The sequence below is a fragment of the Elephantulus edwardii genome, unplaced genomic scaffold (assembly GCF_000299155.1).
Source record: "Elephantulus edwardii isolate Elephantulus edwardi_28Jun2011 unplaced genomic scaffold, EleEdw1.0 scaffold00152, whole genome shotgun sequence".
Taxonomy (NCBI): domain Eukaryota; kingdom Metazoa; phylum Chordata; class Mammalia; order Macroscelidea; family Macroscelididae; genus Elephantulus; species Elephantulus edwardii.
In genome coordinates, this window is record NW_006399902.1 from 3,555,795 (window position 1) to 3,583,269 (window position 27,475).

At 37.4% G+C, this 27,475-nt stretch overlaps 1 protein-coding gene across 6 annotated transcripts in view; it reads right to left on the bottom strand.

Annotated features, from left to right (window-relative positions):
- Window positions 1-27,475, bottom strand: part of PUM1 (pumilio RNA-binding family member 1) — a 149,370-nt gene that overhangs the window by 11,926 nt on the left and 109,969 nt on the right. For 3 of the 6 annotated variants that reach the window (XM_006894934.1, XM_006894937.1, XM_006894933.1), the window contains 9 exons: window positions 25,210-25,361; window positions 16,788-16,926; window positions 15,446-15,589; window positions 14,124-14,420; window positions 12,785-13,021; window positions 6,010-6,277; window positions 4,586-4,715; window positions 3,310-3,444; window positions 393-530 (listed from right to left, as the gene is read on the bottom strand). In XM_006894934.1, the coding sequence (XP_006894996.1) occupies window positions 393-530; window positions 3,310-3,444; window positions 4,586-4,715; window positions 6,010-6,277; window positions 12,785-13,021; window positions 14,124-14,420; window positions 15,446-15,589; window positions 16,788-16,926; window positions 25,210-25,361 (1,640 nt within the window). The remainder of the gene's footprint in view (window positions 1-392; window positions 531-3,309; window positions 3,445-4,585; window positions 4,716-6,009; window positions 6,278-12,784; window positions 13,022-14,123; window positions 14,421-15,445; window positions 15,590-16,787; window positions 16,927-25,209; window positions 25,362-27,475) is intronic. The other 3 variants (XM_006894935.1, XM_006894936.1, XM_006894938.1) reach the window with 3 other exon arrangements.

Consider the following 27,475-nt stretch of genomic DNA (forward strand, 5'->3'; position numbering starts at 1 on the left):
AAATAAATATCTTGTTATTTTAATGATCACACATGAACAGATTAATGCTATAAATTATTGGAATTTGATAGTCACTTTAAAATTTTTAAGTATCAACTATTGAGAGATGACCAATACTCAAGAAAAAAAATTCTCCAATGTAAAATTTAATCTTCAGATGCTAAAAGCAGTGACTAAAATACAGGGCTAATGATGGTGTCTCACCGTGGCAACAGAAGGATCACAGGCAAATAAGACCCTTGTGGAGGCCCACTGAGTACTTTCTGGCACCGAGAGGACTGCCATTCAATGCATTACAAATACTTTAAGTATAACAAACCCTATCTTGTCTTCTTCTCACAATGGAAATGCCAATCAATTTACTCCCCTTCTTTTCATCCAGTGTCACTTACCTGCCCTTTAAATGCATCAATGATAAACTGCAGAGACTGGGGCTGCACGCATTCAATGCATTTCTGAACCACATGATTGCCATTCTGGTCTTTCACACACTTTAGGACATGGCCATCCAGTTCCCGAACCATCTCATTCTATTGGAGATGAGAAAAAAAAAGCAAGCACCACCAGAGTCACAGCAAGTGAACACCTAGACAATCATCATGCTCCTAAATTTGGGGGACTCATGAGGATCAATGGAACAGCAATCAGACAGAACAAAATATGGGGGGGGGGAAAGGCAGGACTTGAGTTTCCTGATACACTAGCAAAGGTAACAGTTATCAACTAAAAAAATAAATTTTTTAATTTGCAAAACTCCTCTAGGAGATTTAAAAACAGTAGAAATCTTAAAAATCAGAAAGGAACCCAAATCAAGTATACTACAGAGAATTTTACGTATTTATAAAAACACATACTTTACTTATGAAAGCATGAAATAGTTTTTACTTATTATTAATAAATAATGATAATGGGTTAATATTTATCCGGTGCTTACTCTAGGTCTATCTCTTCATGCTTGACATGTTTTAACTCATTGAGGGAGAGAGGCAAAGGAGATAGAGAGATGGGGAATGAAAACATGAGTAGGAAGACTTGAGGGGGCAGAAAGAAAGACACTAGGATTCTGACAGGAGTGTTTCCTGGTATTCCCTCCCTCTGTTTCAATATATTGCCAAGTGGAAAGTCTGTGCCATGACTGGGCATGAGATGCTTTTCATAAACGGACTATTTGCATTCTCCAATTCCTTCCTATACAGTTTCTTACTCTGTATGTACAGCAAAATAATGCAAGCCCATGTTTAGACTGGTGATGCTTGTGAATGCTTAACACGCTGCCGCAAATGATGGTAAATGTGGTCAATTTAAAGTGCGGCAACGTGTTAAATCCCTGAGATACTGAATATGTCAAAGCATACAAAGGGCATCTAATTAAAGAAACTGAAGAATACAATGTCTGCAACTAAACAAGCAAGTGGTAAGATAGTCAGGAAAGTTCCTTAGAGAAAATAATCAAGTATAATAATCAAAATAATCAAGTATGGGAAAAAATGTCTTCTAGAAACAATTACGGAGATAAAAAGTAGAGACTGATGTTTCTATGAAAATAAAGGAAATGCCTGTAATTAAAATGAATGTCCCTAAATATTGTTCTTGAATCAAAAGAGATGAGTTCTTTTTACCTAAAATAATGAGCTTGCATCTAGAAAATGGAAATAACTCTGAGCAGAAAGAGTAGTTCAGGCAGAAGAGATAAAACTGACAAAATCAGAAGAAGACACACGGAAATTACGAATATAGAAACAGAAGAAAGGTATACAGGTAGAAAATGAGTAAGATTAGGAGAAAAGAAGGTGAAAAATGACATTCTATCAGCATGGAATAGGAAGGCTAGAGCCAAGCCGCCAAGAAACAATACTCGTAAAGTGGGGAAGCAAATCAACACTTCAATTTGGGTGGAGATGATAAAGGTCAAAAAAAGTACCTGGAAAATGGTCATGCTTTCAACATGTGGATAGTAAAGTCAAGAAGTTAAGAAATTTTCATGTTCAAAAGTAGTGAGAAAATTCAACAGGAAAGACTCAAGAAGTCATGAAAATTCCCGGGGATAATTACTTGAATACTAGATGAAAGCAACAAGGCTTTGCACTTGGTAAGAATGACTTACATAGAATACTATCTTATCTCCACTAAATGCACGGAATATAAAGAAACTCTAAATAGCTTCATGTCTCTGGCACATTCCTTCTCCCTTCACCAAACACCAATCATCCCTGAGAGATAATCTACAATCACCCATGAGGTCCACAACATTATGAACTCTGGGTATACCCAGCCTTCAACTGCCATCACCAATACCAAAAAGCAGTCTCTGCTTATGGGTGCCACTGCAGGCAGGTGCCTTGTCTGGCTCAGAACGAGTCCATAACAAAGATTCTCATTACAGAACTTTGTTCTCAGTGAGGGCAAGTGGGTCATCATTGCCAGACAATGGCCACCTCTGCAAATGCCAACAGCTGAGTGAGCTCAGAGCTCAAAGGCTGAGGGTTCACCTCAGAAGCACCCAAGGCTTCTGGCACTGCCTGGCACAACACAGCTGCAGCGTCCCTGCCTGTGGGTGTGTTCTGTTTCCTTGGCCCTGTGGTCTGTGGGGGGGCAGCAGGATCCACTCTGTGACTAGTCCTGAAGATGCTTTCTGGTTCCTGAAGGTGTCAGTTCTGATTCACAGCACCTGACAAGTGAGACTTATTCCTTTTTCTCCTATCAGGTTCCTCTTTAGCTTTGACGTACGCTGCACAGCCCCAGACAGAGGATTATGAGCAACTCTATCTGTTTCCCTAGTAGGTCAGTGTCTCAAGCTGCTACTCCTACCACACAATTTGTGGGTAGAGACAAAGTCTCAGTCATCTTTAAGAGTCCAAGTCCGAGTACCGGGTAAAAATGGCAAACCAGATCCAGAATGGTACACTCAGCAGAATGAATGAAACTGAAGAAACTGGTAGTGGTTTAGAGCTCAAAGTTTGGCTTGCTGGAATGGTTAGTGCCGTTTTAAGAAAATTATGACTTACTAGCAGCTGATATGCTTCAACTTTTGGTAAATTAAAAATCTACCTGTAAAACTCTATTTACTGGTAGCCAAATTCTGGTGAGAGATTATTGGAAGCCACTAGTTTAACACCAGACACTCCATCCACTGTAAATTCACAAGACTAAGTGCACAATTCATGCTTGCCATGCATAATAAGGCAGCCACAAGCACTAAAGAAAAACTGTAAGAGAAAACTCAAGACCACCAGATTTACATTGTTCCCTACATGTACCATGAAGGAACATCGTACAAACACCAAGAGAAAAGTTAAAGCGGAAACTTACAATTACCTGCTGGTCTGCGGGAATAAATTCAAGAGCTTTCTGGATAACCCGGCAGCCATACATCTGCAGTGCCAAAGACAGGACATGGCCTCGAATTCGCTCTGCCAAAGCCAGTTTCTGTTCAAGGCTGCCAAACTAGACATAAAACGTGGATGAACAACATTATTTTTTTTCTGCATCAGTCAGTGATGTGGCAGCCTCTCTTAGCCCTGCCATCTACGGAATTATAAACCATTTTGTTTGACCAAATTATGAAGTTTTTTTGAAGGTCGTAGCTTTCAACTTCTCATTAGAAGTAGCTTTTCTGAAGGTTAAAACACTTCTCAGAAACAGAGCCGTACCAGGGGTTCACCAATAACATATCTGCTAGTAAAGCTACTCCAAATTGCCTGTGCTTTCATCAATATTATTAAATTTATTTATACTATTAATGACAAGATAATTTATATTTAATCCTTAAAGTTAATATGTCTAGTTGCTGTATGCTATCAAGTCGCCTGTGACCCAGACAACAGGAAAAAATGCAAACTTCTTGCAGTAAATTACATTGACCCTGAGGTCAAAGGTTAACCTCAACAACAGCTTAAACTAGAGCACATATAGTCTGTTCTGAATTTGTATTCTGTATTATTTCAAGAATTGATAATGTCTGTTTATATACATTAGTAGAGCTAAAAGTTGATAGAATCAAGAACGAACACTGCTATAGTTCTACATGAAAGGATTTTTCTAGCTTTAGTTTTTTCTTTTATTTTGAATAGCACAATCATGACATGGAAGCATCATTTCACGATCAGCCTGTCTTCTCACCCTTTAAATACAACTAAAGCCCAAGTTTCAGGAGTTTGCCTACAATCCATTGTTCACTGCACCTCTCCATTTATGTGAGGTAAAGCTTCACCATTCTTGCCTGCCAAGAGCATCCTAAATACAGTGTCTCCAAGACAAATTTATTTGTTCTTTTGGCAGTCCTTGGTATATTTAGTATTTCCCCCTAACAGTATAGTTCATGCATATGAAGCAAATGAAAATACCACGCAGTTTTTAAAACTGACATGCATGCTTTTCAGCACTTATAAAAGGTCCTTACCCAATGCAACAAATCTTTTGATGAGAACACTAGTTTTCAAAGCACAATTTAGAAATAATATTGATATCGTCAATTTAAGTTCAACATTTAACAGCTCTTTAAAAAGGCCACACACAATTCTTCACTTCAGAAAGTCAAAGGCTCTGGAGACCCCACAGTCAATGAATGGAAAGAACAAAGGCTTACTTCAAAGAACTTCTGGATGACGTAATTTCCAAATACGTCCACCATTAGTTGGTAAGCAGCCTGGAGAATTTCATTGAAGACAAGCTGACGCTCAGCTGGTGTGGCACGCTCTAGTTTCAGCTGAATGAATCTGGAAGTACAAAGTAAAAAGGACAATCACAGCATTTGAGGAGGATTTGGAAGTGAGTAAGGGTAACTCAATTTATAAATTGGTTTTAAAAATATGTGTGTGCACATGCACACATATATACAGAAAATTGAGCTTGTTTAAATGGATCCCTTAAAAACTTATGAAGGGTTGGGAAAGGTTTTAGTGTGTGATAATACTGAACTTAACTGGGCTTTAAAAGGACATTTATATTAAGAAATACGTACAAAATTGAGTTTTACTTTTGAGGTGGAAAGAAATAGAAAATTGGAACATGACAAGAGACTGGGAGTAAGATGGAAATAACAGAGAACTCTTTTCGCCTTTCACATTTTAAAAACCATCCCACATAGTGTCTCTGATGAAAGGCAGTATTTCATAAATGTACAGAATTACTTGCTCTATCTACCTACAGGACTTTTCTGAAGGAGCAACAACTCAGTTTGTCTTTTTCAGAAGAGATGACTACATTTAAAAAACCATTCCTATAGAGTCCAAATATGAGAGGTCCTTGTCCCATAGTAAGCAGCAGACAGAATTTCAGTAAGAAGAGGAGGATGAATTAGGTCACCCTAACAAAGCTTTTTTAGCCCTAAGATCAGCAATTCTTTCTCTGAAGCACACTACAACAGTCAAACAGGGGCCAGTCACCCTAGTCTTTTAATATAGCTACTTCTCTCACTCTTTTAAAATTCTTTCATTAATTTTAAGGAACATTTACAGAGATTTTGGATTTCCATTCATTCATTGTTGCACTTTTCTCCCTGCCCCCGCCCCCAAGTTCGCTCTTCTCTTTGAAAAGTAAAAGAAAAATTCTTTCATTGGTATACAACCCCCCCACCCCCCACTATGCAACCCTCTCTTTCATTTTACAGAGACTCTCAAATCTTCAGAATGGAACAACAACAAAAGTCATAAAGTTGTCTTACATCTAAGCACCAAAGATCATGTACTGATCATGTTTTCTTCATAATGCTTAAATAAGCTTAAGTGTGTATATCTTTGTACTGTTGCTTTCTATGTCTTAAAACTGCAGACATATGTCATATTATCTCAAACCGGGCCCAATAGGCTTCTCCTTCAGACTACAAAAGGCTCCTGTTAACCACCTGCATATCTGGTGACCTGCACAGCCATGTCCCTCTGAAAGAAATAATAGGAAGGATACTACTAACTGGTATACTTTGTGCATTTATTTTAATGAATATCTATCTAAGGCATGGAATTTAAAGCATTAAGATTTCAGTTACCTTAAGTGTCAAAGCCAAGTCCTCACCTGGACCCATGCTGGTCTTGGGAAAATTCCATTATATGTCCAGCAATCTCCCGCAGTTGTAAATTGGGGTATCGGTTATTTCGAAAATCTTCCAAAAGTCTGCTCCTGCCTGAGGGCATGACATCAGACATTCCATATCGCAAACGAGAGGAAGAAAAAAGAGTGCTGCTGGGGCTGAAGAGGCTGGAAGCACTGCTCGCACTTCGGTACTTGGCTTCAGCGCCTGGTGCAGCAGAGATGTATCTTCCACTGCCATTTGTGAGTCCTCCTGTTGGTCACAGAATAGGAGAGCTCAAGATTCATCTCTAAAACACTCTATATGAGATGGTACAAAGAGTAGAAAAAGTATCCTATCCATGAAGTCGGAATCATTACTCTGTTTTATTGTTACTTCTGTGTTAAGATTCAATTGTATGAGTTTCATAAAGATCCCTAACTGGAAGGAAATTTATGCACAAAGATTGAGAGGGAAAGACCTTAAACCACTAGCAGTAAGAAAACAATAATTACTGTAGCCCATATGCTTGCTGCATGAATACAGCACTGAGCACCAGACATAAAGCATCAAAGAATAATAATTTTAAAAAAAAACCACCTTAATTAAACTTCCGTGGTTTCCCACACTATGCTCTCCAAAGAGTCCTTCCAGTCATGAATAAGCCCTATTCCCATCTGAAACCCTCCTTAAAATATCAGAGTACCCAGATGAGTCTGATGTGTAAAGTTGTGGTTTGCTGTCAGGTCAGTTCCTATACTTATCAGCAGGCAAATTCAGCTGACCGAGAACTGCCCTGTAGGTTTCCCTAGACTGTAATCTTTATGAAAACACATCGTCTTTTCTTCTCCTGCAGAGCTGATCAACAATCATTTGTTAGCATCCAAGCATGTAACTGTACTGTCACCAGATTTCTTCCTTGTGGTATACAGGAACTCTCCTAACAAGAGTGATTTTGTTCCTAAATAGCATATGAAAATCATGAAGACATTTCAGGTCAATCAAGAATGAGAAACAAGTTTTCAAGTTCTTCATTAGGAATGAGCAATAAATGTTAATGCAAAGTTTTCAAGTTCTTCATTCATTTCCATGGGGACACAGCCTAAAATGACTGCAACAGCAACAACTATTGATAGTGATAATTGTTCTTTGGAACCGAACCCCTCAGGAGGTGGAACAAAGATCATGACTGCATAATAAATTATACTAAGTACATATTTTAGATAAAATTCTTTTTTAAATTTCACTGTAAAAGGGATATGAAGCTTTTCTTGTTTCACTTTTGTTTCTCCCCCAGCCCCAACAAAACCCTTTTAAACAAAAATGTAAAGTATGATGAACCAAAGGAGCACCACATAAAATACAAGTTCATAAGAAAAGCCACCTCAACATCAACAAACTTCCTCCTGAATTTTTATGAATATTAGGTTTGGAGTTTAATGGTAGCTACAAAACAGTACCTACCTTGGATTTCTCCACAGAAATCTGGAGCCAGCTTTCAAAAGTCTGGGTTGAAATGAATGTGATGGAACCAAAGGGAAATTTCTCAATGTTAAAACGGGAAAACATTTACAAAGCATTTAAGCTAGGGCTTGTGCTAAAAGTTTTTTGATCTGTATTTTCTCTTGACAGAACCAAAGTTTTAAACTCCTGATTACTGATTGGAAATTAAGGCTCGGAGAGATGCAATGCTTTCTTAAAATACCAAACCCAAAATCATCATGGCCAGAATTCATCATCTGGTTCTTAACTCAAGAGTTAAGGCTTTTGCTACTAGAACACTCATTGTTAAATTTATTGACATCAAATTTTCTTGTTACAAAGGACACTGCTATTTAAGCCATATTCCATAATTATTTTTAATCAATACATGTAAAATATTTTAAGGAAAGGAAGGTCAGCAGGTACAGTCAGTGTGTGATCACAGTAGGGAAATGTGCTTAAGAAGAAAAAGGTGGCACAAACACAAATTTTTGAAAATAATTTAAAAATATGCTAAGACACTGGCACTGTTTCTACTTTGTCTTACAAACATAAACTCTAAAAAGCCCTAACAGGTCTTTGACAACAATGTTAAATGATACAGCCAACTAATCTTGAACCCTATTTCTATCTGTATTTATAGGAGCTATAAATGCAACAAAAATAAAAAGAGGAAGGGGGAAATAAAGAGTGTTTGTTGTATAAACTCACTATTATCTGGACTTTTTGTTATTCCAACCAAGAACATACTAATAATGCATACCGCAAGAGGGCTAGACTGAACAGTGCCTAATATGTCTGTATTTAAATTTTACCCATTTGCTGTGAAGTTTCAAATGTTAGTCTCTGGTCTTCTTGAATGTCAGAAGAGTGTATAACCAAAAGTACAATACAAATGTATAGACAACAGAAGTCAAGAAAATTTTGGCCCATGGTGATCTGATGTGTATTAGGATTTTCAAGGGCTGATTTTTTTTTTAAGGTATAGATTGCTAGCCCACTCCTCTGAGGCACCTCTGGATTAATTTAACTGCCAAAGTTTCAGTTTGCAAATGAGCACCTGACCATTTGTACAAAGCACGGATATAAACATATAAAGGGTTTACAATAAAAAAAGGAAGATGAAATACTACCAATCTCTCAAAAAGGAAAACGGGACTTTGAGGTACTAAGTTTTAAGTAAAAAACTGACAGCTAACATACATATTTTGTTTGGTTTTAGCTTTTATATTGTTTTAGTGCTGGCATATAGTAGACCATCAGTAAATAACTATTAACAGATTCTCCTACACATAGGGAATACAAAAAAATACTTCTAATTTATAGTCTTCATACCTACAGATAATCCAGAACTTAAACTGTAGAGGTGACACTGCAGACATTCGAATTTTTAACTCCTCTTAAAAAAAAATTCTCACTCATGAAGCTTTAAAAAAGATCCTTTAGTAATTGGTAGTAGTAGATGTTACAGCACTGTGTCCTAAGGCAACCATCTATAGAAGGTAAAGGCATCTGTGTTTTATTATATTATTATGTTTCAGTTGTTCAGTAAAATTCTTCCAAAGGGCTTTCTGCCAGTAGCCATCTAGAATTTCATCCACTTAAATAGTTCATTTAGCTGCTTTTTGCTGTTTCTTACCTTTGAGGAAAATCTTCCAAGATCCCAAACAGTTGGCTTTGTATTTAATACAAGCAGATCCAATACTTATCACCAAAACATATTTAAAATATGTTCCTAACACACCATCAAGTCCTATTTTAAATAAGCTTAAAACTGGTATCTGTGCTGATGTTAAAGAGAGCGTGACTAAAAGCAAAGAACACCAAAAAGAGATTTACCTGTATTTATTAACTATGTAAAGACATTCAACGGTGTGGATCATAACAAATTACAGATAACATTGTAAAGAACGGGAATTCCAAACACTCAACCATGCTCATGCAGTCTGTACACAGAGCAAGAAGCAATCATTTGAATAGAACAAGCAAATAACGCATACTTTAAAATCCAGAAAGATGTTTGTCAGGGTTGTAGTCTTTCACCATACTTATTCAATTTGTATGTAACAAATAAATTGAGAAGCTGGACCATATGAAGAAGAAATATGGCATCACAATTGGAAAAGACTGATTAACAACCTATAATATGCAGATGATACAACCTTACTTGCAGAAAATGAAGAAGACTTGAAGCACTTACTGATGAAGCTTAAAGGCAACAGCCTTCACTATGGATTATTACCTCAACATTTTTTTAAAAAATCCTCACAACTGGACCGGTAAACAACATCATGATAAAGGCTGAAGTTGTCAAGGATTTCATCTTACTTGGATGTACAATCATTATCCATGAAACCAGGGTAAAAGTCAAGATGTCAAACACTGACTGCATTGGGCAAATATGCTATCAAGGGCTTCTTTAAAGTTCTAAACAGCCAAGATATTTTCAACTGTCTCATATGCATGTGAAAAGTGGACAGTAAATAAGTAAGAAGAGTTGATGCCTTTGGACAGTGTATTAGTGAAGAATATGGAATATACCATGGATTACCAAAAGAATATACAAATGTCTTAGAAGACAAACAATGTTTTGTAGAACCAAGGATGGTGAGACTTCTCACATATTTTGGGAATATTCTTCTAGGGGTGTCAGTTCCTAAAGAAAGAGATTATGCATGGCAGAAGGTAGGCAAAAAATAAGTCGCCTCTCAATGAGATGAACTATCATACTGATTGTTTAACAATGGGCTTTAGAGCATGGCAGAAGTTATAAAGATTGCACGGTGTCTGGTAGAGTTTTACCAGATTTTGCAAAGGGTCACTGAGTCAGAGCTAACTTGACAATAAGACTGATTAGTGAAAATCTACTTGACAACAACAATGCATAACACTGATGAATCCAAAACAAGTTAATTTTCACATGGTTAGTTTTACAGATTAATTTCTTTCAGTGAATCAGGTAAACAAGCACAAAATACTGCATTTCTATTAAAAACAGGAAAGTACCTAATGCATCTACATAACAAGCAAACAAGCTAAAGTAAGTACAAGTTACTGACCAATACATGAAAATTATCTAATTCAGGTTAGGATGCAACAGAGAAGGCATTTTATATTTGAGCTTTAGAGAACTACAAGTATACATAACAATGTGTAACGAACAGAATTAATTTTAAGAAGACAAAAAAAAATCTAAAACTGCTTTTTGGTCTACAGTAGCCAAACTACATACCCCATAAATCTGGCTTGCTAACTATATTTTTAAATATATTATAACATCACTCATTTACAATTTGTGTGGCTTGTCACCCTAAAAAATGTTTACAGACTTTTAAATGAGTAAAAATATGAACTGACAGTTTAAATTCTTAAACCATAAAAAAGGTGAGATTTCTAGATTAAAGACATCTGGAGATTTCTAATAATGCACTAGTTCCAAAGGTATCCGAGGCACTTCATGAAACTGCAATCTTTAGAGCCAGAAAGTCTTATTCCTAAATCTGTTCATATCTGAGAAGACCACGTCAAGATATGTGAGTTCTGAAACTCCCATTTCCTTACTTCTAGAAAGCTCCCAGAACAGATAACCATTCATAACCATTTAAAGACCAGGAGATAATAACCAGAATGTTAGTTCTCATTGCCTACCCATATATGAGAAGCTAGGACTTCACTTGCACCTCATGACACTAACTTAAATTAAGGCTAGGTACTGGTGCTCTATTTCTTTACCCAATCCTTCAAGATTTATCAATCAGAAATGTCCCTACAACTTTTCTCAATATCCAAGGTAATAAATCCTCCAACTATAGTTCTTACTGTGTGAAATTCGCAAAACAGACAGATAAGTAGAATAGACATACACTAATACTTAGGCATGTGGTTCAAACCCACCAGGCTACTCCACCGAAAAAGGATGGACAATCTCCTCCTGTGTGATTTACTGCCTCTGAAAACCTGCCACTGGGTCAGCTATGACTCAATGGCACACAACAATGCGTATTTACCATACATACACATATAATCTTACCTTAAAATGAATCTCTTTCAAACTGTAACTTACTAGAATAAAATGCAGTGCCGGAGCAAGCCCCATTACCCTACTCCTCTTCCTTTCACACTTGCTTTACATCTTTTTATTTAAATGGCCATACATGTTGGTTTGCCTGGGCATTCCTGATTAGTACTTATCATCAAGGTGAAATTATTAAACAGCACCACTTTCATTTTGCTAAGTGAATTATCTCTGGTGGCATGGTCTGTAGGGAGCTGTACTGCTAATTCAAAGCTGGTGACACTCTAAAACCTCTAGTAGCTCAAATCTACCAAAGGCTCCAAGCAAGAAAGATGGACAATTGTCCATACAATTTACTGCTGCTGAAAATCAACTTGAGGGCCAGCTATGAGTTCATTCTTACTTGATGGCAATGATACAGAGGAAGGAAAGGAGAAAGAGTCACTCTGCAAAGAGCATTGCTGTACAAAAGAAATCATATGGTCACCTTACTTCTAGTCTAAAACACTGCCCCCATCTGTAAACGAACCATTTATTACTTATCCAATAATGAGAACAAGTGCCAAGAAGGGGAATGTTTGTGGACCATGAAGCTCAAGACCTACTTATAAAATAAGAAAACATCTTACAGATTTAGATAACTGTCAAAGTTCCTCTTCATTGTGAGCCTACTGCTTACTCTTTTTCTAGAATTTGGACATTAGCATTTAAAAAATCCATACATAAAACAATCTAAATATATAATAGGTAAATATATACATCTACTTGCTAATATATTGTGTAATTACAAAGAATGCATTTACAAGATTTAAAAATCTAGTGGGGGTGAAGGGCAAGGTATGTGTGAAAAAGAACCATATGATATTAAATATACATACACAGAGGGGTAAAGTCTGAAAAGAAATAAGGCAAATATTAATTGTAGTGGTATTTCAGGTGATACTAGGTACAAAGGATTATTTTTCTCTACTTCTGTTTTTTTCCCTGCTATACAGAAATGAATTGGTAGTATCCTTATAAAGAAAGACATTGTACAAGCAGCCAAAGAACAAGCTGTTTTACTAATGCTGAAGTGAATATATATATATATATAATGCACCCAAACTTTTCTAAATTCAAAACTGCTGTTATTTAGGTATGGCTGGAGTGATGTGAGGTACGTAAGGAACCTAGGACACTTGTAGGAAAAAAGGGGTGCCCTTTGCATATACAAAGTACTTCTAATGTCATTGGTGGCAAGAGATTTCTAAAGTTCAAGGTGGTGTTAGAGTAATGTTTCTTACCCAGGTTTAAGCTTGAAGAGGATCCATGTGAAGAGAGGGAAGGAGGTGGTGTCTGTGAATGTCCTGGTCCCTGACTAGGGAGAGGCATGCCCACGGGTCCAGGAGAGGAGGAAAAGCTAAGGCCGTTATAAAAACTGTGTCCAATGGGGGTCAAGCTGCTCGATGTCCTCTTATAATGGTCACTGCTGCCAGTCAGGGAGTCACGGCGAGAGCCACTGCCAGTGTTGGAGTTTGCAACTAAAATGGAATTAAAACAGTGCAGATAAGAACAGGCCTGTTCTCTGAAGAACAAGCCCAGTGACCTGTTCCTTTCACTTTGATCCAGACTCCTACTACCGAAAATTTTTGTCAGCAGAGACAGCCTAACTGTTAATGTAGCAGTTCTAGGGGCAGATAAAAGTAATAAAAGAGGACATGGCTCAGGTTAACATGAAACTTTTGTTCAAACCATCACATGTATGCTAAATTTACCTTCCTTTTGTGTCACGTATTATGGGATAGGGTAGGATTTTAAAAGCTCTGACGGCCACAGCTATGGAAAAGGTGAAAAGAAAATGGGCTAGAAAGAATGTCTTTCGTCAACCCAAAAGGTTCTATTAGAAAAATGGAGTATAGGGAAAAAAGATTTTAAAATGAAGTAATGCTCTGCTACACAAGATTTATATACTAAAGTCTGTTTCCTCAATGGGTTCAATCACGACTTTTTACTATGTCCCCAATTCCAAATAGGGTATTTTCTAATACTCTCTACTGTTTTGAAATTACATTGTTTTAGGAACCACTGCAATTATCCCAACGTTCACCTTATTGCTTTCCTACTTTTCTCTCCCATCAAAACATTAAAAACATCTTGGTCTAAAATCCTTTCTTCCAATTCCCCATAATGTTCACCATAACTCTTCAGAAAAGACTGGCGAAAGATCACGACTCTTTAAGGCCTCCAGCCAAGCCACAAGCTCAGTCTTAACGGCAGAGTACTCCACCATGTGATCTTTGGCAAGTCCTCCTCCACACAGATTTTAAGATCTATAGTTTCATACCCTTTTCCAGACTAATCCAAATTTTTGGGAAAATCTCTCCTGATTTTCTAATCCCTGAAACAAACTATGTGAGTATAAATAAGTAGCACCATTAGCATAAACATGAAGCAACCCCAACTATGTAACTAAATTTGAATAGTCCATCATCTCAAAGATTTGTGGGCAGCTGGATTCCCACAGGGCTCAGTGCAAAAACTACCTGTGGTGCCTGCCCCATGCTCTGTACACTGTCAGTGATTCATCATCATCGTAAAAAGAATTAAATTTCCATTTTAACAGTACATCAGTCTGATTTCTACCTGCTGTTCCAAACCCTCCAAGGGCTGATCCCAGGGTGGCGCCAAGTGAACTGCTACTTCCAAATCCCAAGGATGTGTTGGCAGGCTGGGCAGAGCCCTGGGAGAAGAGAGAGCTGCTCTGTGAATTACTGCTCAGAGAATTGTTGCCATAGAAAGAGCTAGATGCCAGGTTGTTGTTGGGCTGCTGCTGGGGCTGGGGCTGAGGCTGCTGGGTTCCTAAAGGGCGAAATGGTCCATTTGTTGTTCCAGCAAGACCACCAGCTGCTCCATTTGCTGAAGCTGCAGCTGCTGCAACAGCTATGAAGAAGAAAAAGAAACTGTTTCACTATGAAAAGAATTGGTCACATTTCTAAACTGTATTAAAAAAAAAAATAAAAAGCAACCTTGATGCTATCAGATCTTTACAAGGCAGACACAAACCTTTACAAAGAACTATACAATTAAGTCATTAATCCATTCACCTGAGCTTTTACTTCCCATGTTGATTTTCAATTTGAGTCCGAAATATTACAGGAGCACTATGATAGTAGCTTTCAAGTGTGCAGAGAGTGATTTCCCAAATGCAAGCAAAAAAAATGTACTTATTTTAAACACAATTCAGTTGCACGTAGGGGAAATGGACTATCGAGTTGGAAATGACTTGATGACAACCTAACAAAAATGCTTTGAAACCCCACAACTCCACAAATACCTACACTAAGGTTGCTTTTACAGAACCATTATATCTACAACTAAAACCTTTCAAGATCCTACTAAACTTTTTTGACACGACTTTCCCCTCTAACTGTCCCCAAATCCAAATCCAAAGAAGTACATAATGCTTAATTTTAAAATCCATTCCCCCAAATGGATTACTTTGTCACTTTTCAGTATCCTTTCTCTTGCTTCCTGTACCTGTTAACTCTGTCTGATTTGGCTTTATTGTTCTTTTTATTTAAAAAAACAAACCAAACAAACACCAATTCACAAAAAAACACCAAATGAACAAACAACAAACACCAAAGAAAAACCAAATAAAAATTTAAAATTACTTTCACTTCTGAAGTGAGCTGTGGACACCTGCCAATAATGTCATTTTGTGTGAGTAACCTCATTTCCTATGTTCTCAGTGAATACAGTCCTTACAACTAAGCAGCTAGCACATAACTTCAAGAGAATCAAAATCTACTGAGGTAAGTCACTTACTGCTCCCAATTTTCTCTCTGAAGTACTCTATGAGACAAAGCTGATATAGTAAGAACTGGCCAATAGAGAATATTTCAATATACTTCAAGAACCCCATCACTGGTCTCCTTTTGGCAGAAGTCTAGCTGTAAGCTCACCTGCTTGAGCAGCTGAGGAACTAATGATGACTGGAGCAGGAGCTACAAGTCGAACAGGAGCTCCAAGACCATTTCTTGCTCCTGCATTCACCACAAGGGCACCAGTTTGGTCATAGTAAGCAGCAGGAGCCAAGACAGGATAACCTGGGAATATTAAACCAACATATAAAGATGTATTAGACACAGAAACATCTCCTGGGCCCAGTATAGTGCAAAAAGTTATAAACACAAGTTTAAGATCACAGAGACGCACATTTCTGTTCTGGCCCACCACTTGGAACAATTGTATAACACTGAATTTCTGGATGGCTATTTCCTCTTTTACAAATGAGGATAACAATACTTATCTCACAGATTTCTTGTGGAGATTAAGTTAAAAGATGAATGTAGTATCAGCATGACGTTTGGCAATTATTGTACGCTCAAAACCGGCAGACATTGTTATTTATCATTTACCACAAGTTTTAGCTAATTCAGAAGGATAGCTAATATGGGCAGTCTTCAAAACGTTGCATATAGCAAGCAATTTTAGCAATGTTATAAAGGAAGAGAGCTACCAAAGTTATAATCAACAACATATACTAATAAATTTGGGTTTTCTTGACTTCACAAATAATAGAGGATAGAAATTATAATAAACACCATGCTTTCATGTCACATAAACTAAGTAAAAATATCTTGCAAACATAAGAGAAGAAAACCCCAGACAGCTCCAATTCAAGATAATTAGAAAGGTACTGAAAGTACTAACTGAAAATGGATCAATTAACTTGGCTATGCTCCAGAGAAATTATAAGATCATGAACTTTTATGAAGAAGTTTCCAAAGGACCTGGCTCCAAAGAAGAATTTTAAAATACATTCAAACTAAAGTAAAACACTGGACCAGCTGAAAGTGGAACAAGAACCCATCGTTATTCAATTCTCCTGATCTAGATACATGTGCTTCAGAGGTAAGTAGCTAAAATATGTATCTACCAACAGTTCAGAAGACGGCTTGAAAGAGCTAACACTGTCAAGAGATATGAGCAATTTCTATTTAATGATGTTTTCCAAAACCATCAGTGTAAAGACTAATGATTTAGAGTAATGCTAACCCGCTCCTTCTAGCTTTATTCCTGAAAAAGAAGAGATCATAGCACTTTCTAAGCGTACCACATCATTAAGCTCAAGACTGGCTCAGAACAATTACATCCTCTCATCAATGACCTATGGTCTAAGTGAGGGCAAGTGTGTCATCTCTGCCAGTCCCCAAATCATGAACACCCTGAGCCACCAATACTCATTCTTCCCAGAATCTTCCCTAACCAAGTTAGACGCTGGAAACAATATTGCAGTCTCACCTGGCATGCCTGCAGCCAGTCCTTGTCCAAATGCAAGGGCAGAATTCACTGCTGCAGCTGCCACTAGTGGATCTGTCTGTTGTCCCTGCTGATTCTGATTAGGGGTCAAAGGACGCTGACTGGCTCCTCCTCGGAGGACCTGGGAAGGGGAAACAAAAGTATATCAATGAGTTACCCTTCAGTATAAGTAACTATGACCTAAAGAGCATTCAATGTAAGTCAACATTTTTAATGTAATGTTTGTAAAATTTCCCCATAAATGGTTTAATATGGTATTAGGATACAAATTCAACTAATGACATTTCATTCTACCATTCTTAAATTTACTACCTATAAAAAGAAAAAAATATACTACCTATATTAGTAATTAAAAACATATGAAGAGTGATGATTAATCTATTACTTGAATATTTCATGCCTAGCATGTGAAAGGTACTAGAGCAAAGGACAAGACAAAATCCTTGCACTCACAGAACTTTTATTGTCATAAGACAGAAAATAAATAACTTATGTGGTAATCCATCCATCATTGAAACTGTCAAGAGCTTCATGGATTCACAATAAACGTTCTTGGTACTAGCAGTCAGGAAATAAGAGTCACTGCACTCGGAAAATCTGCAGTTAGGGACCTTTCCAAACTACTGAGTAATAATAATGTCAGTTTGAAGAATAAGGTGTGTCTGATTCAGGCTGTAGTCTTTTTGATTACTAGTTACGCATCCGAGACCTGGCCAACGAGTAAGGATAAGACACCTTTGAGCAGTGGTATTGGAGAAGAACACTGAACACTCCATGATGGCCAAATATGTCTTGTGCAGCCAGAGTCCTCTTTCAAGGCAATAATGATGAGGATAGGAGGTGCCACTCATTGGAGAAGGACATGATGTTGGGAAGGGTAGAGGATCGGCAAAGGTGAGCAAGACCCTCAACCAGGTTGAGTGACACATTGACTGTTGTAATGGGTTCTTGTGTATCAGGATGTATGAAAATGGCACAAGATAGGGCAGAGTTCAGATCTTTTGTTCACAGGACTGTTATGAATCGTGCTCAACTCAAAGACACTGTGGTCCTGCTCTGACCAAAAGGAAGATAAGATGAAAAATTATAACTGAGTCAGGAGTATTTTAGATAGGGTGAAAAAGATAATTTAATCCTGTATTTATGTTAAAATATTTGTCAAAAACACACAAGTGAGCAAAAGAAACTATATACTCTTTATATGGGAAAAGATGATTGTGAGGTGTTGCGGTTTTTTCCTCCTTCCCTTGCTCTTTATGACTAAGCATAACAGAAGAACTGATGCCTTTGAGCTGTTGTTGTTATGTGCCGTTAAGTCATTTGCGACTCATAGCGACCCTATGTACAACAGCCCTAAACCCTTCTCTATCCTGTGCCAATCGCACTGCCTCTGACACCCCCATCCTGATTACCCCAAACATACCATGGACTGCCAGAACCACAAATAGGTCTGTCTTGGAGAGAGTGAAATCAAGTTTTTCTTTGGAGGCTAGGATTCTGATGCTTCGTCTCACAAACTTTGGGCATGTAACCAGGGAGTAACCGATCCTTGGAGAAGAATATCATGCTCGGAAGGGTGGAAGGACAGCACAGGAGAGGAAGACCTCAGATGAGAAGTAACTAGAGCACTGGGGATAGGTGTGTCAGAGTCAGTGAGACTAGCTCAGGGCAGGCTTCAGAGCTGCTGTACACACTATGAGTTGCAAACAAATCAATGGCACATAACAACAACTAAAACAATTACTACTACTCTTTAACTCTATCCCCATTAATCACAGCCCAATGAGTTCACCATATTTGATATAGGTGGCTTCTGACCTGATTTTTCTATTTCTCCTCTCATAAATTCCACAAATACACATTAATCTAAATGGAGGTAAGTATTAGTTAAGTACACTTGACATTTCAGTGCCTCTGTGAGAAAAGATCTATATTTTTATTAATGAAACAAGAACAAGATGCAAGTAAGCATTCTTATTCTGAATGACAAAAAGGCAAAGCAAAGGGAAGAAAGCAGGAAGTTAAGGAGCTGAAGAGAAGATTTCAAAGGTCAGCTTGGGAAGATAAAACAAAGTAATAGAATGAAATGTTCAAAGAGCTGGAGCTGGAAAATCAAAAGGGATGAATTTGCTTGGCATTTCTTAAGCTGAAAGCAATGAAGAACAAATTCAAACCACAAGTTCCAACACTTAAGAATGCTATGGGCAGAATATGAAATGATACAGAAAGCATTAAAAGAAGATGGAACGAGGACAGAGTCACTGTACCAAAAAGAACTGGCTGACACAGAATAATTTCATGAAACAGTAATAGGTGAAGCATAAAGTTCAAGCTGCTTGGAAGGAATTGGAAAAAAAATAAAGCCCCAGAAATTGATGAAATATCTACTGATGTATTTCAACAGATGCTGCCCTGGCTGTGTTCACCAGGTTGTGCTAAAAAATCTGGAGGACATACAGATACCAAATTAATTTTCCAAAGAGATAGAAAAGACAATTGACAAGTTTATTTGGATAGGAAAGAGATGTCGATTAGCAAAGCACTTCTGAAAAACAAGAATGACATGGGAGGCACAGAATACCCTGATCTCAAAACCTACTACACAGCGGTAATAACCAAAATACATGGTACTGGTATAATGACAGGGACACAGAACAATGGAGTAGAACCAAGAACCATCTTTGGTCAACTGATATTCAACAAGGAAATAAAATGTATCAAATGGGGAAATGATAACCTCTTCAACAACCGGTGCTAGCAAAACTGACTACCTATAGAAAGCTGAAGCAGGATCCACACATCTCAGTGCACACAAAAATTAACGTGGATCAGAGACCTAGACAGAAAGCCTAAAATCATAAAGATCAAAGGAGACAAAATGGAACCAAGCTTAGAAGGCTTAGCCCATGGTATAAAGCAGTTGTCAAATACAGCCAGAAATACACAATGAGAAGAGGATAAAACCAATGAGTGGGATCTTCTAAAAATTAAATCCCTGTGTGCCTCAAAAACTTTTTCCAACAGGGCAAAAAGAAACCTATGGATGATGAAAAATATTTGGCAATACCATTTTAGACAAGGATCTCATAAAAAGTTTATAGAATACTACAGGGCCTAGAGAAGAAAAAGAGTGCTAACTCAATTACAAAATGGGAATGGAAAGAATTTTCACAAAGGAAGATACTCGGCCAAGAAATATATGAAGAAATGCTCAAAATCAGAAATATATGAAGAAATGCTCAAAATCATTGGCAAGAAGAGAAATGCAAATCAAAACCACAGTGAGATACCATCTTACTCTAGGAATAGGAACAAAGTTTAACAGGACAGAAAGCAATAAATGTTGGTAGGGATGCAGAGATAGAAACTTTCATACACAACTGGTAGGACTATAAAATGGTATAACCACTCTGGAAGGCAGCTTGGTGCATCCTCAAAAAGTTGAACACAGAAACTTCATGTGATCCAGCTATTTCACTGCTAGGAATGAATATACCTTGAGGAAATTAGCACTGAGACACAAATTAACATCTATACACCACATTGTTCACAGCAGCGTTACTCACACGCACAAGAATATGGAAACAGCTCAAACATCCAACCACAAACAAATGGATTGAGAAACTGTGGTACTATGATGGACTATTACGTGGCACTCAGGAGCAATGATTTTTAAATGGTTACATAACTTATGAGAGACTAGAGAGCATTATGCTGAGTGAAATAACTCAGTCTCATAAGGACAAATACTGCATAAGACCATTACTGTAGAAATGTAATAATAACTAGCAAAATGTGCGGAGTATCCAAGGGAGAAAAGGTGGGAACAATAGGTTAGGGGGGAAATCAGATGGTTACACAATCTGATGAGTGGAGGGAGAGTAGGTATAAAGGAAACGGGAAAGATCTGGAAAAGACATGGCAGTGGTGGGCATATTCAATGGTGAATTATTTTATAAAATATAATGAATGGGAATGACTCTATGAAGCACAATGTGAATGAAACAAACCAATACAAAATAATTAAAAAGAATTTTTTTTAAGCTTAAAAAGGGGGGGGGGGAAGAAAGATGTCTGCTTGTATTTTATTGACTAAGAGCTGGAACCAGAGAATAAAATGGCAAAAACTCACTCAGTATTTCTAAAGTTGAAAGAACTGAAAAACAAATTCAAGCGTTAAGTTGGAATACTGAGAGATGCTATGGGAAAAATATTAAATAATCCAGGAAGCTAGGAAGCATAAAAAAAACAGAAGGAATACACAGAGTCACTATACCAAAAAATTAAAATTGGAAATATTTCAGGAAATAGTATATGAAAACCAGCTAATGGGGATGAGGGAAGAAATCAAGGTGCTTTGAAAGCACTGGCAAAAAATAAGGCCCCAGGAATCAATGGGATACCAACTGTCATGTTTCAACTAACAGATGCAGCAATGGATGTGCTCATCAGTCCATGCCAAAAAATGTGTATGTCAGTATTCATAGCAGCATTATATTCACAATTATAAGAACATGGAAATAGCCCAAATGTCTGATAACGAATGTATTGAGAAACTGTGGTACATTAACATGATAATGCAGCACTCAGGGGCAACAATTTAGAAATTTCCTACATAGCTTAGGAAAGACTAGAGAGCATTATGCTGAGTGAACTAACCCAGTCTCATAAGGACAATTATTGCATAAGACTATTATTGTAGAAGTAGAAAAATAACTAGTGAAACATGTATGAGGATCCAAATGGAGGAGCAGAGGGGTGAGGATGGGCAGGAGGGAAATCATAGGGTTGCACAATTTGGTGGGTGGAGGGGAAGAATGTAAAGGAAATTAGAAGGATCTGAAAAGATAGTATAATGGTGGGCAAAATTCAATGGTGATTACTTTTATAAAATATAATGAATGGGAATGATTGTATAAGGCACAATGTAAATGAGGATAGCATAAAACACTACGTATACAAACTTTGTAAGCAAACCAATATAAAATTTTTAAAAAAATCTAGAGGACAACTACCTGGCCAACTGACAGGAAGATCCATATTTATTCTCATTCCAAAAAAGGTGGCACGACAGAGTGTAGACATGATCATACAACATCATGAATAAGAAAGGCAAGCAAAATCCTGCTGAAAAGTATCCAAAAACGACTGGAACAGTGAGTACATTGACAGAAATACTACCAGAAATATAAGCCAGGTTTAGAAGAGGTTGTGGCGCTAGAGACATTAGTGCCAGTGTCATATGGATCTTGGCTGAAAGCAGAGTCTATCAGAAGACTGTCTATGTGGGTTTCATTGACTATGCACAATTTGTTGTGATCCACGCAGTCAACTGTGTGACTAACCTTGAGAAGAATGGGAATTCTAGAACACTTCAAAATAGGAAATAAAAGTAAGATGAAGTTTTAGCTGGCATATCATTGACTCCTCTGAAAATTTCTAGCATTTAGATCTGGAATAGCTTAATACACAATTATTTTCTGCTAAAATGTAAAGGACAAAAGTAATTTAAAATATTTTCTTCATTTCAGATACTATGACAAAGAAATTCATTGGAAAAAAATCTATTTTCCTAAAAAGTTGATGGTAAAAATAGGCAAAACAACAACAACAACAAAACCTCACTGGAATAAAAATATTGGCTGCTTGTTAAAATTAAAACAATTGCATTGTGAGATGTGTTAAATGGGGAAGACAATGAATGCATGCCACACTTACTTTAAAGCTACAAAAACTGCTTTTAGAGAAGTTGTGCCTTTGTTTTTGCTGTGACCATGAATGTCAGTGTCAAAAAATTAAAGGTTTTTCTATAACTACAGACAGAAACGTATTGAAATGTTATTTCATATTTGTGTGGCCATCAGATAAAAAATTTCATTCCAATAGTATTTAAATTAAGTCAACTTATATAAAATGAAAAGCAGGAAACTTTACAGAGAATTTCCAGTAAGTAGGAGCTGTAATTATTTATCCATAGTTGTTGTTATTATGTGTCACTTGCAACTCATAGCGACCCTCTGTACAATAGCCCTAACCCCTGCTCTATCCCTTGCCATCCCCATTACCCCAGAACTGAATCAATCCATCTCATCAAAGGGCTTCCTCTCCTGCTCTGTCCCTCTATCCTCCCAAGCATGACATCCCTCTCCAAGGACTGAACCCAGCTTATAACATGTCCCAAGTATGTCAGACAGAGCTTCAGAATCCTCACCTCGAAGGACCAGCCTGGCTTCACCCTCTACAGGACAAACTTGTTTGTTCTCCTACCAGTCCACGGTATATTCAATACTCTTCTCCAACACCACAGCTCAAAGGAATCAACTCTCCTTCCATCATCCCTAGTCATTGTCTAGCTCTCTGATGCATAGCAAGTAATTGCAAACACCATTGCCTGGTCTTAATCTTCATACTGACATCATTGCTCTATAGTATTATAGATATTTTAAAATATAACAATTACTTCCACCACAAATCAGTTAGCAGTCACATAACCAAAAAGTAATATATATTACCACAAAGAGGGGCTCTTACAAAAATTTAATAGACAGCACTTATTTTGTCAAGCTGTAGTTCATCTATGTGGCAGTCAAACTGTATCTAATGCAAAGAAAATTAGTTGCAAAAAATTCCTTACTGTAAAACTACAGACACAGATAAAATAACTAGAAATTACAGATTTGTGTTTTTTTCCAGTAACTCTGTAGAATCAAAACAATTAAATACATCCTTAGTAAGACTGCTGCTAAAAAGCAAAATATTGGTGTTTTTATTGTTTTGTGTGTGTATGTACACACACATATAGGACATGGTACTTCTGACTGAACTGATAACACACATCAAAAGTCTAAAAGCTCCTTTCATTTGTCCCCCTAAATTCCATTTCCTTATCTATGGAAATGGTCATAGTTTGTAAAAGATGACATTAAATACTTGAATCCCTACATTTAGAACACCAAAATACTGCCCAAGTTACATTTAAAATAATAAACAGGCTGAAATTAAGTTTGGTATACCTTTATGAGGGATTGAAATATAACTTGAAGACAGAATTTATAAAAACATTAACAAATATGTAAATTGTTTATTTACAAAAAGGATATAAAATTATGTTGACAAAACGATCTCATTTTGGGGAGAAGTTAAATAAAAGAACAACAGATAAGTATTTGATATTATCTGACATAAAAATTTAGGGCTTTCCCAATTTACTGTAACATTTTAATCAGTTGAGAGGTAATATACTAGTAATCAGAAGAAATAGATTATTTCAAAACTATACAAGCATACTTCATTTTATTGTTTTTCACTTTATTGTACTTCAGAGTTAACAGTATTTTTTTAATAAATTAAAGATTTGTGGCAACCCTGTTCCTTTTCCAATAGCATATGCTCACTTCATATATGCCGCAGTATTTCACACTTCTTGATGCCAACACACATTTAAGAGACCATAAATTTACTATCTCATTGCTATGGAGTTGATTCCAACTCACAGCAACATTCTATCAAGTTTGTGGCTATACATCTTAATCGGACAAGACTGCAGTACTGTATAAACCCACTCACTCTCACTGCCACTGAGTCAGAACCAACCCATTGCTGATTCTCCAGCAGGTTTCTAGAGACTCTAAATTGCATGGGAGGAGACTATTCATTTTTTCCCCACAGAGCAGTTGATGGTGAGTGAGGCAGCACAACCTTTTACCCACTAGGCCTCCCTCAAACACCTTAGGAAACAACAAAACAATTTACATGATTGTATTATTGTGATATTCACATTATTAAAGGGAGCTCTCTGGTGGTATAATCTATAGAGAGTTGTGCTGCAAACCAACAGGTCACACCTCTGGCGTTCTAACCACCAAATACCCTGAGAAAGGAAGATGGGCAATCTCTGATGCAATTTAGGGCCTCCTATATCCAATGGAGGGTGAGCTATGAATCACCACACGGTTTAGATCTACCAGCTGCTCCACAGAAGAAAGATGGACAACTTTCCCCTGCGTGATTTACAGCATATGAAGACTTGCTGGAGGGTCAGCTATGAGTCAGTTCCAACTCAATGGTACATAACAATAAAGAATCACCCTTCGATGGCAAGCCACTTCCAAAAGTCTGACAGATGGTACTTAGCAGGCAGCTATGATATGGCAGAAAGAGAATGGTTCTGTTTTAGTACTCCGCAATTTGTTAGTTATGTAAACCTTAATTCAACATGCTCTAAGGAGCAGATACATAGCTGGCATACAATAAACTGATTTAAGTCAGAGCCTGAACTCAAATACACACATGCAGAACAGGAAAGTCACTTATCCACAATATTCTGTTAGAAGTAACATTCTCTTTTAATTATGTATAATCGTTAAGTCACACTTAGGTATGAATAAATTTTTTTTACATTTACCTGTTGCTGTCCTTGCTGAGCCTGGGGGGTAGTCTGTTGATTAGCAGAATTAGATGCGGCGGCGGCGGCGGCAGCTTGCTGCTGAAACAGGCTGGCAGGGTAGACTCCCCAGGGAGTAACTCCGTAATACTGGTGAGGGACTACAGCCGGGCCTAAAAATAGCATGAAAAAGGTAAGGAAAGTTTATGCTAGTAAAAATCATCTCAAGACTTGCAAAGACTATGTCTGACTCAGCAGACCTTACTATGAAATGCCAACTTAGAAATACACTGATTCACCACAGCTAATCATTAATTCTCATTTTAATAATAGAAAATTTAGCACAGGAGCACCACACCTAAGTATTATGTTCAAAGAAAGCACCCAGTAAAGGACAAAGAGTCAAAGGAAGAATAACTGACAAAGTAGTTGAAAAGGATTAAAAACAGATGAAGAAATTGGCCCTGGTCAGGAAGAGGCTATTACTTTTATTACAGAGCAGAGTAATACAGGATAACAACACGTGAGAGCTCCTTAGAAACAAGCACAGGAAATCTAGATATGTTGTCAGGAGGAGTAAGGTTTTGGAAAAGGCATCATGCAGAGAAAAGTGAAGGATCAGAAAAAGAGATGAAGATCCTCAGTAAGATGGAGCATCCCAGTGACTTTAATAATGAGCCTGAGCACGGCGGAGATTATAAGGAGGACACAGGATAGGGCAAAGTTCAAACCTGCTGTTCCCAGCGTCAGTATGAATCATAGTCAACTTGACAGTGCATAATAAGAATGCCACTGCTGTCAAGATGCAACCCACTCATGGCTGACCCTCCAGGGGGTTTTGTGGACTTTCAGATGCGTTCCGGGACTCTGGTGGCATAATTCATTGGCAGTTTTGCCATTAACCCAAAGGTAACATCTCTGGTGATACATACAAAAGTACTTAGGACAACTGCCCAATCAATATGAATGATAATTGAAAAGATCACTCTACTAACAATTTCTTCCAAAAGATGAGGAAGACAAGAGTATACTAAATATGGTCCCCATTCCAAGATGTGAATAACTCTAAAGCAAACAGAACAACTTGATATTGCATGAGTTCATAATTACAAATTATAAGCTAGACATGAAAATGAAGGGTCTGCCCCTCAAATATTTACTTTGGAAGATATATTAGTCTGCTATAAATGACATTCAATCCATGATACATTTATGAGGAGCTCTGGTGGCCAAGAGTTAACAAACTGTGCTGCCAACCAAAGGCAAGTAGTTTAAATCCATCAGTCACTCAGAAGGAACAATCTGGGCCCTCTCCTCCCATGCAATATGAATAGATTCAAACTTAACAGCACATAACAACAATAACACATATTTATGAACCTACTAAGGAGACAGCAAGCAACAGCAATTGTGCCACAATAACAACCAAAAGAAAGAACAAATAACCATGGTGCCTAGTTTTGAAGTGTTCCATCTCAGTTGGGAAAGGACCCTCACATATACATCCAAAAAACAAGTAACTACAATGCATTAAGGATTACTAACATAGACTTCTGGGAGATCTGGTGGCCTAGTAGTAGAGTAGTGCTGCCAGTCCAAACGTATGCTGTTCAAATTCACCATCTGCTCTGTGAAATAAAGCTAGGTAATCTCTTCCTGTGCAATTTTCTGAAAACATGCACATGCCAGAGAGTCTGCTATGGGGTGGTTCTGACTCAGTGTAAAGATAGTTCTTGGGAAAAGACATCATGCTGAGAAAGGCAGAGGCTCAGCAAATGAGAAGACCCTCAAGGAGATGGATTGACAAAGTAACTAGTACAAAATGGGCTAGAGCATATCAGATTGTGAGGATGGCGCAGAATAGGGCAAGATTTAAATCTGTTGTTCATAGAGATGCTTTGAGTTGTACCTGACTTGATCTAACAACATATAGAACAAAGGGTCAGCAAAGAATTCTGGTTTTGACTATGACAATAAACACCCCAAGCAAAGAATAAGATCCATTTACTAATCCGAAGTTAGAGCAGACAACCAAAGACAAAGAAATAGAAAGTAATTATCTGCAACAAATGGAAATCAAGCTTTATGATGTGACTCAGCCTGTGGCAGAAGATAGTAGTCAACGAATAGAGACTTCCATACACAGTCATGGAGAAACAGATGCACAGTGGGTCTCAACACTAGTTAATGTCTTAGAATTACCTGTTAATGCTTCAAAAATAGAGATTCCATGGAAAAATACCACTCTCACCCAAGTAGGTTCTACTAATTAGCCAGTCTATAACTA